Source organism: Podarcis gaigeae (genome assembly GCF_964106915.1).
Source record: "Podarcis gaigeae genome assembly, chromosome: 10".
Classification (NCBI taxonomy): domain Eukaryota; kingdom Metazoa; phylum Chordata; class Lepidosauria; order Squamata; family Lacertidae; genus Podarcis; species Podarcis gaigeae.
Window position 1 is genome coordinate 6,381,324 of NC_139686.1, and position 15,607 is coordinate 6,396,930.

At 47.4% G+C, this 15,607-nt stretch overlaps 1 protein-coding gene across 1 annotated transcript in view; it reads right to left on the bottom strand.

The window, feature by feature from the left end:
• Nucleotides 1-359: 359 nt before the first annotated feature.
• Nucleotides 360-15,607, bottom strand: part of LOC310826113 (uncharacterized protein) — a 34,807-nt gene continuing 19,559 nt past the window's right edge. The window contains exons 5-10 of the mRNA XM_083700744.1: nucleotides 15,392-15,581; nucleotides 14,174-14,374; nucleotides 11,861-12,138; nucleotides 7,382-7,447; nucleotides 5,656-5,821; nucleotides 360-689 (exon numbers count right to left, since the gene is read on the bottom strand). Coding sequence (XP_083556870.1) covers nucleotides 627-689; nucleotides 5,656-5,821; nucleotides 7,382-7,447; nucleotides 11,861-12,138; nucleotides 14,174-14,374; nucleotides 15,392-15,581 — 964 coding nt within the window. The 3' untranslated portion in view covers nucleotides 360-626. The remainder of the gene's footprint in view (nucleotides 690-5,655; nucleotides 5,822-7,381; nucleotides 7,448-11,860; nucleotides 12,139-14,173; nucleotides 14,375-15,391; nucleotides 15,582-15,607) is intronic.

Here is a 15,607-nt window from a genome sequence, read left to right on the forward strand (position 1 = left end):
GGCAGAACATAGCCATCATAGCTAGCTGCCGCTGACAGCTTTGTCCTCCATGAATTTGGGCATCTGGGCTCTGGGACTGTCCTCTTTGCAACCCCTGCACTTGAGTCGCTCTTTAGCAGGAGCCAGTGTGGTATAGTGGTTAAGAGCGGTGGACTCGTAATCTGGTGAACCGGGTTTGCTTCCCCGCTCCTCCACATGCAGCTGCTCAGTGACCTTGGGCCAGTCGCACTTCTCTGAAGTCTCTCAGCCCCACTCACCCCACAGAGTATTTGTTGTGGGGGAGGAAGGGAAAGGAGAGTGTTAGCCGCTTTGAGACTCCTTAGGGTAGTGATAAAGCGGGATTTCAAATCCAAACTCTGTTCTTTAGTGCTAAGCAATGGTTAACTTTAATAGCAACGACACCTAAAATCACCACGTGCAATAAAACCACCCCAAAGCATCTATCCCAGCAAGGAGAAAGGAGAGCATCAAAACAATTATCCAAAGTGATTTTGTGTTTGTGTGTGTGTGTGTGTGTTGACTAGGGCCTTTTGGAGAAAGATTGTCAAGGCAGCTAGCTGCACACGCTACAGGATTCCAGAGCCAACAACTGATGGAAGAAGGGAAGATATCCAGAAGAAATGGCCTCAGATGATGGGGGAGACACAGCACGGCAGATTTGAGAGCAGATGAGCAGCAGCGTTCACCACCTGTGGTAGAGAAGAGATGAAATGGGCACGTTAGAAACACTCTGGGAAACCTAGGGCAAAAGGGACGGACCACCGTCTTGTTAACAAGGTGTGAAGAAGCACTTTCTCAAGGCAGGTGAACGAAAGGACTGATTCGTTCACTGCATGGTTAAACTGTGGAACTCCCTGCCACCGGAGGCAGTGATGGCCGACAACTTGAATGGCTTTAAAAAAGGACTGGACATGTTTGTGCAGGAAGAGAGGGCTATATCTATGGCTACCAACCGTGATGGCTATGTTTCGCCTCTGCAGCTTGAGGCAGTAACACTTCTGAATACCAATTGCAGGAAGCTACAGGAGGGACGCGGGTGGCACTGTGGGTTAAATCACAGAGCCTAGGGCTTGCCGATCAGAAGGTCGGCGGTTCGAATCCCCGCGACGGGGTGAGCTCCCATTGCTCGATCCCTGCTCCTGCCAACCTAGCATTTCGAAAGCACGTCAAAGCGCAAGTAGATAAATAGGTACCACTCCGACGGGAAGGTAAACGGCGTTTCCGTGCGCTGCTCTGGTTCACCAGAAGCGGCTTAGTCATGCTGGCCACATGACCCGGAAGCTGTACACCGGCTCCCTCGGCCAGTAAAGCAAGATGAGTGCCGCAACCCCAGAGTCAGTCACGACTGGACCTAACGGTCAGGGGTCTCTTTACCTTTACTTTACAGGAGGGCAGAGGGCTCTTGTGCTGGGTCTTGCTTGAGGGTTCTCCAAAGGTAAATCAAGGAAGATTAAACATCAGGAAGAACTTTCTGAGAGTTGGAGGCGGTTGGAGGATGGATGGCGCCTAATGGATTGAGGCTGAATCCTGACAAGACAGAAGTACTGTTTTGGGGGGACCGGGGGCGGGCGGGGGTGGAGGACTCCCTGGTCCTGAATGGGGTAACTGTGCCCCTGAAGGACCAGGTGCGCAGCCTGGGAGTCATTTTGGACTCACAGCTGTCCATGGAGGCGCAGGTCAATTCTGTGTGCAGGGTAGCTGTCTACCAGCTCCACCTGGTACGCAGGATGAGACCCTCCCTGCCCGCAGACTGTCTCGCCAGAATGGTGCATGCTCTGGTTATCTCCCGCTTGGACTACTGCAATGCGCTCTACGTGGGGCTACCTTTGAAGGTGACCCGGAAACTACAACTAATCCAGAATGCAGCAGCTAGACTGGTGACTGGGGGCGGCCACCGAGACCACATAACACTGGTCTTGAAAGACCTACATTGGCTCCCAGTATGTTTCCGAGCACAATTCAAAGTCTTGGTGCTGACCTTTAAAGCCCTAAACAGCCTCGGCCCAGTATACCTGAAGGAGCGTCTCCACCCCCATCGTTCAGCCCGGACACTGAGGTCCTGCTCCGAGGACCTTCTGGCAGTTCCCTCCCTGCGGGAAGCGAGGTTACAGGGAACCAGACAGAGGGCCTTCTCGGTAGTGGTGCCCCCCCCCCCGTGGAACACCCTCCCACCAGATGTCAAAGAGATAAACTACCACCTGATATTTAGAAGACATCTGAAGTGAGAGCTGTTCGACACGAGAACGGATTCCCTTGGAAGATGGTGGACTCTCCTTCTTTGGAGGCTTCTAAGCAGAGCTCAGATGGCCATCTGTCAGGGATGCTTTAGTTGAGATCCCTGCACTGCTGGACCAGATGACTGACTCTTCCGACTCTACAATTATTTGATTCTATCAAGGGCACCTGGGTCTTAAGCCACCTAGGTGGGTGGTCATCAGTGGATCCACACCAGCAGATCCATATCTATGATCTGCCCACCCGTACAATGCTATGCTAGGATTACAGACCTTGCAGGGTCACTAATTAAGCAGTTCCAAGTTTTGGGATGGGAGGACATCATGCCTGACACCTCTTGAGTGAATGACGGCAAGTTCATAAGCTGAAGCCCTTTGACGACAATCCCACCCCAAGCATTGTTCGGAACCAATGGACCAAATCGGCGAGCCCGAGTCTTTGCCGACTAATAAATTAGCCAGAAGAGAGACTTTTACAGCAGCTCAACATAGCAGGCGCTTTCTTCCCAACCAGTTCCATACCGCAGGCTCAGGCTGTTCAAAGAAGCTGTCACACACGGTGCCAGGGACCGCTCAGAAAACGGCATATTTCACCTCCAGGTCAGCGGTTCCCTTTTGGATCACAGCGTCTCATGAGCGAAAGGGGCCCATTCACATGTAGGATTCTTTGGCAGGGGACTTCTGATGGAGGAGATCCAGTTCAGTTCCCAAGAAGAAAGGGGGGCAGATTTTAATTTTTATCACCTTTCTTCTTGGGAAGCGAACTGGAACTCCTTCATCAGAAGTCCCCTGCCAGAGAATCCTACAGCCGCCTAAAGCTCATGAGACGCCTTCAGCCTTTCATATAGAGTCTCTCCAGTCCTTCATCCTTCAGCAATTCTAAGGGAAAGTGATGGAGATTTCGGCAATTTAAGAATAAGTTCTTGTGCCTTTCTAGCTTTGTCTCCAATATTGTTTTACATAGTTCTGACGCCATGACAGATATTGTCCCAGCCACCATGTTAGAACTCTACACACCACAGAAGTTCATTTCTAAGCTGAGGGCTCCAAAATAGGAAGCACCCTCACTCAGCACAACATGGGGGGGGGGGAGAAGGGGCTCCAATGTCCTATCTCTTCCCCCTACCCAACAGTACACAAATCAATACAATCAGGGATTTTTTTCAGCTGAAACTCACTGGAACACAATTCTGGCACCTCTCAAGTGAGCACCATTGACATTCTAAGAGAATGAGGGTTCGTGGTGGGTTCCAGCACCCTTTTTTTCTAGAAAAATAGCACTGGATATAGCTGATCTGACTCAACAACCCACTCAGTTGTACAAACGAAGCAAACTTCAACCAACTGAACGCAACCAACCAAGCACTAGACCCTCCACCTCTCGCAACACCGACCAAATGAAGGAAGTATACAGTGCAACCTCGGTTTTCAAGCATCTCAGAAGCCAAACAATTTGGAACCCAAACTCCAAAAACCCAGAAGTGAATGCTTCCATTTTCAAACGCGCCTCAGAAGTTGAGCGGCTTCCGAGGCATGTTTCTCCATTTTCTCGATGGAATTTGCTGACCGCCCATTGCTCCTCGGTTTTCAAACGTTTTGGAAGTCGAACGGTCTTCTGGAACGGATTACGTTTGACAACCAACCGCTGTGTAAGTAAAGGACCTACTCACGTGACTCTGAGACAAAAATCCCGCACAAACACTACACAACAGAATGAAAGATCAATATCCCCTCCATTTTTCCGTCCTCTCTCTTTTCACCCAACCGCATACATGACAACAGTACGTCCTACCGAATGCCAACTGTGAAAAAGACTCCGTGAATTGAAAGCGGTGATATTCTATGTGCTTTTCTTTGTTTGTTACACAAGAAAATCTTTAATAAAAACTATTTTTTTAAAAAACAACCGCACACAATTGCAGGGGGACAGGGGAAAGTTGTAAGTTGGCGCAACGGCGGCCATCTTGGCCAGGAAAAGCAATATCATCTAGGCTGATCCACAAATGAAGGTGAAGGAGAAAGTTCCCAGAGCAGTGGGGTAGCGGGCCAGGATTACAGGGGGTCAGATACCCATTTATGCAGTCCCTGTCTCCAGCACCCTAGAGCAGCCCAAACAGCATGAAAGGGGAGCTTTAAGCCACTCTATGTTATTGTGTTTTTAAGGTCAGGGAGGGAGGGAGTTGGGCGTACCAGCAAAATCTTGAGGGCACCAAGTTGGGGAAGGCGGTTGTGGAACTCGCAGCAGGATGCTAAAATTCCCACGAAGCCTTTGCTTATGTATTATGCATCTGCTACAAAGCAAAGAAAGGAATCACAGAGCAGATTCCTAACATAGCTTTGTGGGCTCAACATGCCTTTCTGGGAGAGAATGTTGTCACCTTTTGCCTGGGCTGGTATTTCCATTCCACACACACACACACCTGTGCACCTGGATGGGCGTTTTGTTTGAGAGCAACTGTAAAAGGGGAAATGATTAATAGGCAAAATGTTATGCGTGGCAGAGATAATGGCTAGAGAAATACATGGATGCCCAGAAGGCTGGACAGATCCTGGAGACGAGATGGGAGTCAAGTTTCACTCAGGCGAATGAAAGAAAGGGGCACATGCCTAAGAATGGATCCTGTGCCAAATGTTAAGGCATTCTGGGTACAAAAGGAGTGATTCTCGGGGTGTCAAAATAACTTTCGCAGCTGCGTGTTGTCAATTGGCTGCCGAACAGGGAGATGTTTGGGTGCTGTTCTGTACTGAGTTGAATAGGATCCAAAAGACAGCAGTCTGATTGGTCCTAGAACAATAGGATTCAGAATGCAGCAGTCTGATTGGTCCTAGAACAATAGAGTCCAGAATGCAGCAGTCTGATTGGTCCACAGGAGCCACCCAATCCAGCTCCACGTGGAGTGAATCCGCTACCTGATTGGCCCTCAGGTGAATCCGGGAATTAGCCAATCACATGGGGCCCATTGTGTAAATAATGTATATAAAGCAGACATTCTGGGGAACTTCCATTCCTCCTCACCACTATGAGCTGAATAAAGAGCATGAAATCCACTCTCGACTTTGAGTATATTTCAGGAGTCTTTCAAAAATGGAAAACCAGAGCAGCAGCTTCTTCTTCCCAGACAGTTGGGGGTCCCACAATGAACGTGATGGAATTGTGACGTGGCCAATCCAATTTGGCTACACAATCATGTCATAAAGCCAGTTCAAAGTGAGGGCAATGCTTCCTGCCCTCGCTCTGAACGGGCAATCACATATATATATATATACATATACATATACATATATGTGTGTGTGTGTGTGTGTGTGTGTGTGTATATATATATATATATATATATACACACACACACACAGACACATACATATTATATATATATATATATATTACACACACACACACACACACACACACACTAGGCCTTACATCCTCTGGCTTGCTCAGCTCCTTGTAGGGTAGACAGACAGGCTTCCTTTGGCCCCTCTGCCACTTTTCCCAGAATTTGGTGAACAGGTATTTGTCCATGGCTTCTGCAATCTCCTGAGGATTGTCCAACCTTCGGAAATCCTCCGATGGAAGAGCTTGGATGAATCTGGAGACAACAGTTGACATTTGTGTCCTGCTTCATCAGCTTGTGTTATCAGTCTTCCCTCCATCTAACACAGAGGCTCTCAAACATTTTTTCTCTGAGCCACGCTTTCGGGGGGGGGGGGGGAATTGCTTACGTCACACTGATTTTTTTTATATAAGAAATACATTGGAAAACAAAAAGAAACAACTCCTAGCAGTGCTTGATTTATAACGTATTATTATTATTATTATTATTATTATTATTACTATTACTATTACTATTATTATTATTATTATTATTACATACCAGCCTATATCTCAGGGTGGTTCGCAATGCAAAAAATACCATACTCTTCTGTGGGTAAGACTAGGGGTTTTTTTTACTCTAAAATAATGTTTAGAAATGGGGGTCGTCTTACACATCTCCCCCCATTTTCATAAATTTGAGACCCTCAAAATAGGGGGTCGTGTTATAGATGGAAAAATACAGTAATCAAAATAATCAAAACATAATCCAGATAATCAAAACAATGAACAATACTAATGTATACCCACCAATAATCAAAACACTCCCCAACAAAAGCCCCTAACCAGTACTCTAGCCCACAGATACAAAAATCCAAATTAAGAAATAACATTTAACAACAATTTAAAACAACCCCACTCTCTAAATATTACAGCACTCACCCAGGTTAAAACCCCATCCCCATTAAAATGATAATTTTACCATAACAGGGCTGGCCCACGCCCTCGTTCAACCCCCAAAGGAACAACCCCCTTCGGTGTCTCCCCATTGGGGCTGGCCCTGCCCCCAGGGCAGGCAGGCTTTATAGAGCCTATAAAGTAGAATGCAACTACTTTATAATATGACCTGGGACGTCAAGAAAGTGTAAGACAATGCTGGTACATAAGAACATGTAAAGGTAAAGGTAAGGGGACCCCTGACCATTAGGTCCAGTCGCAAACGACTCTGGGGTTGCGGCGCTCATCTCGCTTTACTGGCCAAGGGAGCCAGCGTACAGCTTCCAGGTCGTGTGGCCAGCATGACGAAGCCGCTTCTGGCGAACCAGAGCAGCGCACGGAAATGCCGTTTACCTTCCTGCCAAAGCGGTACCTATTTATCTACTGGCACTTTGACGTGCTTTCGAACTGCTAGGTTGGCAGGAGTAGGGACCGAGTAATGGGAGCTCATCCCGTCATGGGGATTCGAACCGCCGACCTTCTGATCGGCAAGCCCTAGGCTCTGGGGTTTTACCCACAGCGCCACCCGTGTCCCTATAAGAACATGAATCATCCTCAAAATATAAACGAGCCTGCCAATCCCTGGCACTTGCCAGTGTGGTGTAGTGGTTAAGAGCTCTCCTAGTCTCCTAATCTGGGGAACCGGGTTCGCGTCTCCGCTCCTCCACATGCAACTGCTGGTTGACCTTGGGCCAGTCACACTTCTGTGAAGTCTCTCAGCCCCACTCACCTCACAGAGTGTTTGTTGTGGGGAAGGAAGGGAAAGGAGAATGTTAGCCGCTTTGAGACTCCTTAAAGGGAGTGAAAGGCGGGATATCAAACACACCATGACTTTCCTTACCTTTCGCACCCATCCAATTCCAGCCTGAGTCTTTCTTCGTAGCCTGTCAATTCTTCCTGCAGTTCCCTAAGAGACAAGAGAGAGGGACTCAGAGCCGATAGTCTTGGGCAGCTGTTACGGCTTGTAGAAGGCGTTTGGGCCATGACTTGTCAGACACAGGCCCACCGTCAGTTCTGCAAATTCTGCCATGATCAGCAGAGTCTGCACAGCTCCAGCAGAACGCTGGAGCTTTCCTGCTTTCCAGTAGGCCAGCCGTTTCCAGAGTTAAGGAAACTCCTTCCCAACTCAGTTGAGATTAAAGTGTTTATCGCCTCAAGGGACAAGATGGAGCCAAACACAGTAACTATTATAAGGCAGATCTTCTCGTCTTGGAAGAAGCAAATATGCAGAGAGATCCATTTCACCATGCTAGTTCACAATGCTGTGTCAAACCACCAAACATGATTGCTTACAGACCCACCACAGCCCCAAATAATGACTGCAATGGAATCTTGAATTTTATACCCATCTCTGCATGCACACATATTCCTGATTTAAGTGAGCAACCATTGTTGCTAGGCTACCGAATGCACCTGACGTCCTATCTCTAAACAAGATCCAAACATGGGTGTGTGTGCTAGCCGAAGACACAGACCAAGTGAAATTTCACTCCTGTTTTAAATTACACCAGCAGCAGCCTCAAGTGACAGTCTGGAAACAAGCCTGTCTGATCATCTGAAGGAGCGTCTCCACCCCCATCGTTCTGCCTGGACACTGAGGTCCAGCTCTGAGGGCCTTCTGGCGGTTCCCTCACGGCGAGAAGCCAAGTTACAGGGAACCAGGCAGAGGGCCTTCTCGGTAGTGGCACCCGCTCTGTGGAACACCCTCCCACCAGATGTCAAGGAAATAAACAACTACCACCAGACTTTTAGAAGACATCTGAAGGCAGCCCTGTTTAGGGAAGTTTTTAATGTTTGATGTATTACTGTATTTTAATATTTGGTTGGAGGGCGGGGTATAAATAATAAATTATTATTATTATTATTATTATTATTATTATCTCAAAAACACCCTTTGGCCATATAATAGGCATGTCCAAAGTCCGTTTCGGGGGCCTAATCTGGCCCACCAGTCGGTTTAATCTGGTCCCTCTAGCAGTTTATTTCCTGGGGTAAAATCCTTTAAAAAGCTCAAAAAATCCTAAAAAAAAGGTCAACAACCTTGGTTGGCCCTTCATCAAATCTGGCTCAAGAAGCTGGATAGGTTCCGTCTACAGCAGTGCTTCTCAACCTGTGGGTCCCCAGATGTTGTTGGACTACAACTCCCATCATCCCTGAGCTCTGGTCTTGCTAGCTAGGGGTGATGGGAGTTGTAGTTCAACAACATCTGGGGACCCACAGGTTCAGAAAGGCTGGTCTACAGGAAAGGAGAGCTGAGGCAGGAAATGACAATGTATGTGAAGGTACATTCTTTCACCTTTGGTGGACATGCCCGAGGATCAAGGCTTTCTGGGAAATGATATATAATGAAATGAAAACGGTATTTAAATATACCTTCTTGAAGAAACCAGAGGCCTTTCTCCTGGGCATGGTTAGCCATGTGGTGTTAAAGAAGGACAGAACTTTTTTTATGTACGCCACAACAGCAGCAAGGATCCTTATTGCAAAGTATTGGAAGACACCAGATCTACCCACTCTGGAAGAATGGCAGATGAAGATGACAGACTACATGGGACTGGCAGAGATGACTGGCAGAATCCAAGACCAGGAGAAAGAGACAGTGGAAGAAGATTGGAAGAAATTTAAAGACTATCTTAATAAATACTATAAAATTAATGAAAGTTAGAATGACATGGGTTTAAAAACTATGTGGTTTTCAGGGGTGTTGATTAAGGAAAAAGAACAGAATTATTAAAAACTATGGGAAATAAGAGAATGGATTTGTTGATTAGATAATGAAATTAGAATACAGAAGGGGGAGGTATGAGGAGGTCAGGGAAGCTAGGTTTAAGAAAATAAGGTTTGAAACTATACTTGTTTTTTGTTTTTTGTTTGTGTATGTTTTTATTGTTGTTTGTGTTTATATGTTTTTATTGGAAACTCTAATAAATATTATTATTATTTTTTTTAAAAAGGAAATCACAATGTATGTCTTCTGAAGCTTTCCCAGCAAGGCTCTTCACTGGAAGATAACCAGATCCCTTGGTCTGCATAAGTATCTACAAAGGTCTACCTCTTTGATGTCGTCCTTAGAATCACAGTTAAAAATCACACCCTGCTTACGGGGCCAGGTGTATTACTGCCTGCCTGCATCCTCGGCTCACCTGTGCCTCTGTGATGCACAGAAAACTCCTACAGATAGCTCAGTTGGTAAAGCATGAAACTCTCAGTCTCGAAACAATAGGTACCGATATCCCAAAGAAGCAGGGAAATACTTTTTATGTATGCAGCAACAGCCACATGGATGCTACTAGCCCAGAGGTGGAAAGTAGAAAAAGTCTAGGCTGAAATGGCAAATCTGACTTGAAAGCTCAGGAACCAAGAAGACAAAAACTTTTTTTAAAAAAGAATGGGGAAAATTTATAATTTATTTAGGAGACCGCTGTCAGCAGATGAAAACATCAGCGAGATTTTAATTGCACTTGTAATATAACAAATACTATGGATAATATGAATGGATACAAAATTTAGATTATGGAATAATACGCGGTTGTAAATGTTGACAATAGGAGCCACGGAGGGGATGGGGGAAAGTCTCGAGATTCTGAGAAATCTCTATACAGTGGTACCTCTGGTTGCGAACAGGATCCGTTCCGGAGGCCCATTCGCAACATGAAAAGAACACAACCCGCAGCGGCGCATCTCCACATGCGCAGGTTGCAATTCACCGCTTCTGCGAATTGCATGCGCGTGATGTCATTTTGCGCTTCTGCGCATGTGCGAGCGGCGAAACCCGGAAGTAACCCTTTCCGGTACTTCTGGGTCGCCGCAGGACGTAACCTGAAAGAACGTAACATGAAGTGGATGTAACATGAGGTATGACTGTATAGGGATATGCATTTGGACTGTTATAAATTTATATTTGTAAAATCAAGTAAAAATGATTTTAAAGAGAGAGAGAGAGAGAGAGAGAGAGAGAGAGAGACTCAGTCTCAGGGTTTGGGGTTCGAGCTCCACATTGGGCAAAAAGATTCTGCATCGCAGGTGACCTTGTGATCACCTCTACGATTCTATGATTCTGTGTGCCTATTCCTACGAAACATCAACACTGGCTCCAGAGTCTTTGCCACTCAAAGGTAAAGATAAAGGGTAAAGGGACCCCTGACCATTAGGTCCAGTCGTGGCCGACTCTGGGGTTGTGGGACTCATCTCACTTCATTGGCTGAGGGAGCCGGCATACAGCTTCCGGGTCATGTGGCCAGCATGACTAAGCCACTTCTGGCGAACCAGAGCAGCACATGGAAACGCCGTTTACCTTCCCTCCAGAGCGGTACCTATTTATCTACTTTGACGTGCTTTCGAACTGCTAGGTTGGCAGGAGCAGGGACTGAGCAACAGGAGCTCACCCTATCGCGCGGGTTAGAACCGCCAACTTTCTGATCAGTAAGTCCTAGGCTCTGTGGTTTAACCCACAGCGCCACCTGCGTCCCTTACTTGCCACTCAAAAGTAGTCTATAAACGGCATATGGCAGCCTCAGACACAATTCTGTTGTAATCACAAGCCTTGTCAGAGGAATTTGCCACTCTCCAGGCACCCGGCTTGGATTACTTGTTGACCTCCCTGTCTGCGACTCCCGGCAGGAGACAGGCGAGGTCTCTATCGGCGATCCTCCTCAAACGTGAGAAGAACACACCACTCTTCCCTCCTCCCTGTCTTCCCCAGGAGGGGGAAAGAGACAGACAGAAATGTATTTACATGCCTTTATTTCTGTCTATGCAGCCGTACAGAGAAACACATCTGCACTCTCCAAACATCAAACAGCAGAGAGAGAAAACTCTACCCCTGTACTTCCAGTACAGATCAGATGACACACTGAGCTAACATCCGGTGCTCAGTACAGTGAATAGACTGTGCCTTTGCTCCCACGGTACAGTTCCAAACATCAACATCCTGTTTGGCTTTCCAGCCAGCTGCAGCTCACTGCTGCATTGCTCCTTTTTCGTAACAAATTCCACCCTGTCTGAAACAGGAATCCAATGCCTTAGGAACATAAGCACATGAGCCTGGTGGATCCAGCCAACAGCCTATGTAGTCCAGCATTGTGGTTCTCACAATGACCAAACAGACGCCCATGGGAAACCCGCAAACAGGATTTGAGCATAAGAACGCTCTCCCCTTCTGCGGTTTCCATCAGCTGGTATTCCAAAGCACCGCGGTCTCCAGCTGCGGCAGCAGAGCAGAGCCAGCCTGGACAGTAGCCATCAAGCCTCTTTTAAAGCCATCTAAGTCGGTGGCCGTGACTGCCCTCCTGTGGCAGTGAGTTCCACCGTTTTAACTTACAGTATCCTGGAATGAAAGTGATGCACAGCGCTGCCGACGTCGTCTCTCCTCCGCTGCAGCCTTGCGCCGAAAGCTCTCCTGGCTGCCTCCTTCAGGTCTGCTTTGGCTTGGGCTACGTCGGTTGAATTGGATGTCGGTTCCCGGAGGAGAGGCCACATGTGCAGAGGGAGAGCGGAAAGACTTGGCGGATCGTGGAGAAACATCCCATCCAGTATCTCCACGGAGGTGGACTCCTTGATGGCAGTGGTGTAGCGGTTGTCTCGCGCCACTGGGTTGTCCTGGGAGAAAAGTTGGACAGGCAGAATGCGGCAACTAGACTGGTGACTGGGAGCAGCCACCGAGACCATATAACACCGGTCCTGAAAGACCTGCATTGGCTCCCAGTGTGTTTCCGAGCACAATTCAAAGTGTTGGTGCTGACCTTTAAAGCCCTAAACGGCCTCAGCCCAGTATACCTGAAGGAGCGTCTCCACCCCCATTGTTCTGCCTAGAGACTGAGGTCCAGCTCCGAGGGCCTACTGGCAGTTCCCTCCCTGCGAGAAGTGAGGTTACAAGGAACCAGGTGAAGGGCCTTCTCGGTAGTGGCGCCCTCCCTGTGGAACACCCTTCCATCAGACGTCAAGGAAATAAACAACTGACTTTTAGAAGACATCTGAAGGCAGCCCTGTTTAGGGAAGTTTTTAAGGTTTAATGTTTTATTGTGTTTTTAATATTCTGTTGAGAGCTGCCCAGAGCTGGACAGGGTATTATTATTATTATTAATAATAATAATAATAATAATAATAATAATACAGTGGTACCTTGGGTTACATACGCTTCAGGTTACAGACTCCGCTAACCCAGAAATATTACCTCGGGTTAAGAACTTTGCTTCAGAATGAGAACAGAAATCGTGCAGTGGTGGCACAGCGGCAGCGGGAGGCCCCATTAGCTAAAGTGGTGCTTCAGGTTAAGAACAGTTTCAGGTTAAGAACAGACCTCCAGAACGATTTAAGTTCTTAACCCGAGGTACCACTGTAATAATAATAATAATAATAATAATAATAATAATAATAATAATTATTATTATTATTATTAAAAAAATGCAGTGCAGGTTACAACACATCCTTAAGGTGCACTGTGTTCACTTCTGATAAGAAACCAGATGTGCCCCAGTGGAGGTTGAAGGTTTGGAGAGACAGTGGGTGGGATCCAATATTCTCTGTCCCCTAGTGCAAGAGCCCTTGAGCTACTGGATGGCAGAGTATGAAGGCCGCACAACAAAGAAATCCAATGCACCAGTTGTGCTAACAATGGAGCTGTAGAGCTGGAATGGGGCCCAAGGGTCATCTAGTCCAACCCCCTGCAATGCAGGAATTGTGCAACACCTGCTTTATATGCAAAAAAAAAAAGAAGTTTGGCCATGCACTTGTGTTTTCTCTTGAGCGACAGCCGATCCTAGTTGTGCAATCTGTTGTGCAGTAATTTACAGCAATGCGTTTCCTCTTGTTCCAGCTACTGCTAAGTGACTTTAACTTAGGGCCGCAATGGGTGCAACTCAATGGCATGTGGGGAGTGAAGTCCCCTCCCGTCATCTCAAAATGATCTCTTGGGAGCTCCCCCCTCCTTCTTTCTTCCATGACTTCCTCCCCCATCTCTCGGTTCCCTCCCTCCGGCTAGCAAAAGCAACGATTTCCACATGCAGTGCATGATCAGCTTGTGGGACTCCCTGCCACAAGATGGCTACTAGTCGACATAGCTTTGGGATTGTGTATCGGTGGCTAATAGGTAAGATGGCTCGATGGATTCTCTGTGTTTCAGAGGCAGTTTACGTATCACCAGTTCCGTTTACAGAAGGAAAACTGATGCAAAGGCTACCCAGAAAGCCTTTGCTTCAACTCACTGTCTAGTAGGGATGGGAGAAATTCAGTTCAGGTTGTATGTAAAGGCTAAACAACCTAATTTGAACTTCCTGGAACAATATATGGGCAGAAACACAGCCTCGGGTCAAAATTCACACCCGTCTGAATTTTGCAAAGCAATCAACTTATATGCACAAAATTGCATATACCAATAATGAAAAAATGCATTATATTGGGGTGGGGCGTCGTGGAGCTCGCAAAAATGTCTACATTAAAGGAAATATGGATCTCTTAGAAGAAAGTGGCACTAAAACGCTGATGAATTTTCATAAAGGCTTAAAAAATAAAACATAAACGTGAAAATGTGGAAAACTGAATGTGAGGTGCAAAATCATCTGGTTGGGAAAAGGCTGGCCTAACCTTCTCCTTTCTCCCTTTCCAGCCACTACCGGGCTATCAGCTTAAACCTCACCTTGAGCGTGAGATGCTTCAGCCTGCGGAGGCCTCTGAGCACGTTCAGAGCCTCGGGCAGCCCGCCAATGTCATTGCCGGAGGCACAGAGGACGTTGAGAGACAGCGAAGAAGCCAGAGGCAGCAGGCTGGCAATGCGGTTCTTCTGCACATGGAGCTCGTGGAGCCGGGGCAGATTCTGCACCCCTTCCAGAGACTCCAACTTGGGTTGGGAAAGAAGAAAACAGAAAATGCTTCAGACATCTGAAGGCAGCCCTGTTTAGGGACGTTTGTAATGTTTGATCTTTTATCATGTTTTTAATATTCTGTTGGGAGCCGCCCAGAGTGGCTGGGGTATAAATAATAAACATTATTATTCTCTCCAGAGCACCACAAAGCAAGACCCAAGCTGATGGAAACAGAATGGCTTTGCAAAACCTTGGGATCCATTTAGCACCGTTATATTAACAGCAGAGCAGAGGGACGGAATCTATCAGTGCTTAAAGCTTGAGAAGATCTGTTGTTCATTATCCGCCAAGTGTCTTCTTCATTCCTGACGTGAATCTGGACTAGCTGAACCTCTTAGGAGAAGTTTTGATCCCCTCCCACTTATTTTTTTTAGGAAGAACAACTCTCTGGGCCATGATAAAGGTAAAGGTAAAGGGACCCCTGACCATTAGGTCCAGTCGTGGCCGACTCGGGGGTTGCGGCGCTCATCTCGCTTTATTGGCCAAGGGAGCTGGCGTACAGCTTCCAGGTCATGTGGCCAGCATAACTAAGCCGCTTCTGGCGAACCAGAGCAGCGCACGGAAACGCCGTTTACCTTCCCGCTGGAGTGGTACCTATTTATCTACTTGCACTTTGACGTGGTTTCGAACTGCTAGGTTGGCAGGAGCAGGGACCGAGCAACGGGAGCTCACCCCGTCACGGGGATTCAAATCACTGACCTTCTGATCAGCAAGTCCTAGGCTCTGTGGTTTAACCCACAGCGCCACCCACGTCCCATCCAGGCCGTGATACTGATGCTCTAAATCCGAGATGGGGAATCGGTGGCCCTGGATGTGTTATTCGACCATAACTCCCAGCACATTGGGCTATTGGGTATCCTGGCTATCCAGCTAATGGAAGGTGGCGTCCAATTAAGTATTGAGGGAAATACGCTCCCCGCACCCCACTGCTCTGCATCCAGCTCCTGGGAGTCACCCACTTTCGATATCCTGAGCACCGCCCCCCAAAATACCTGATTCGAAGATAAATTCAGCCGTGTCAGGTTACTCAAGAGAGGGAAATCTGTGAGGCCCCTCAAGCAATTGTGGGACACATGCAGGACGGACAGGCGGCGGCAGTGATCCAGGTCCTTCACCTCTCCGATCGCGTTATAACTAAGGTTAAGGGCCACCAGGTTGGGAAGGGGCCCCATCCCTCTCGTGCTGCAACCCCAGATAAAAGCGAAAAA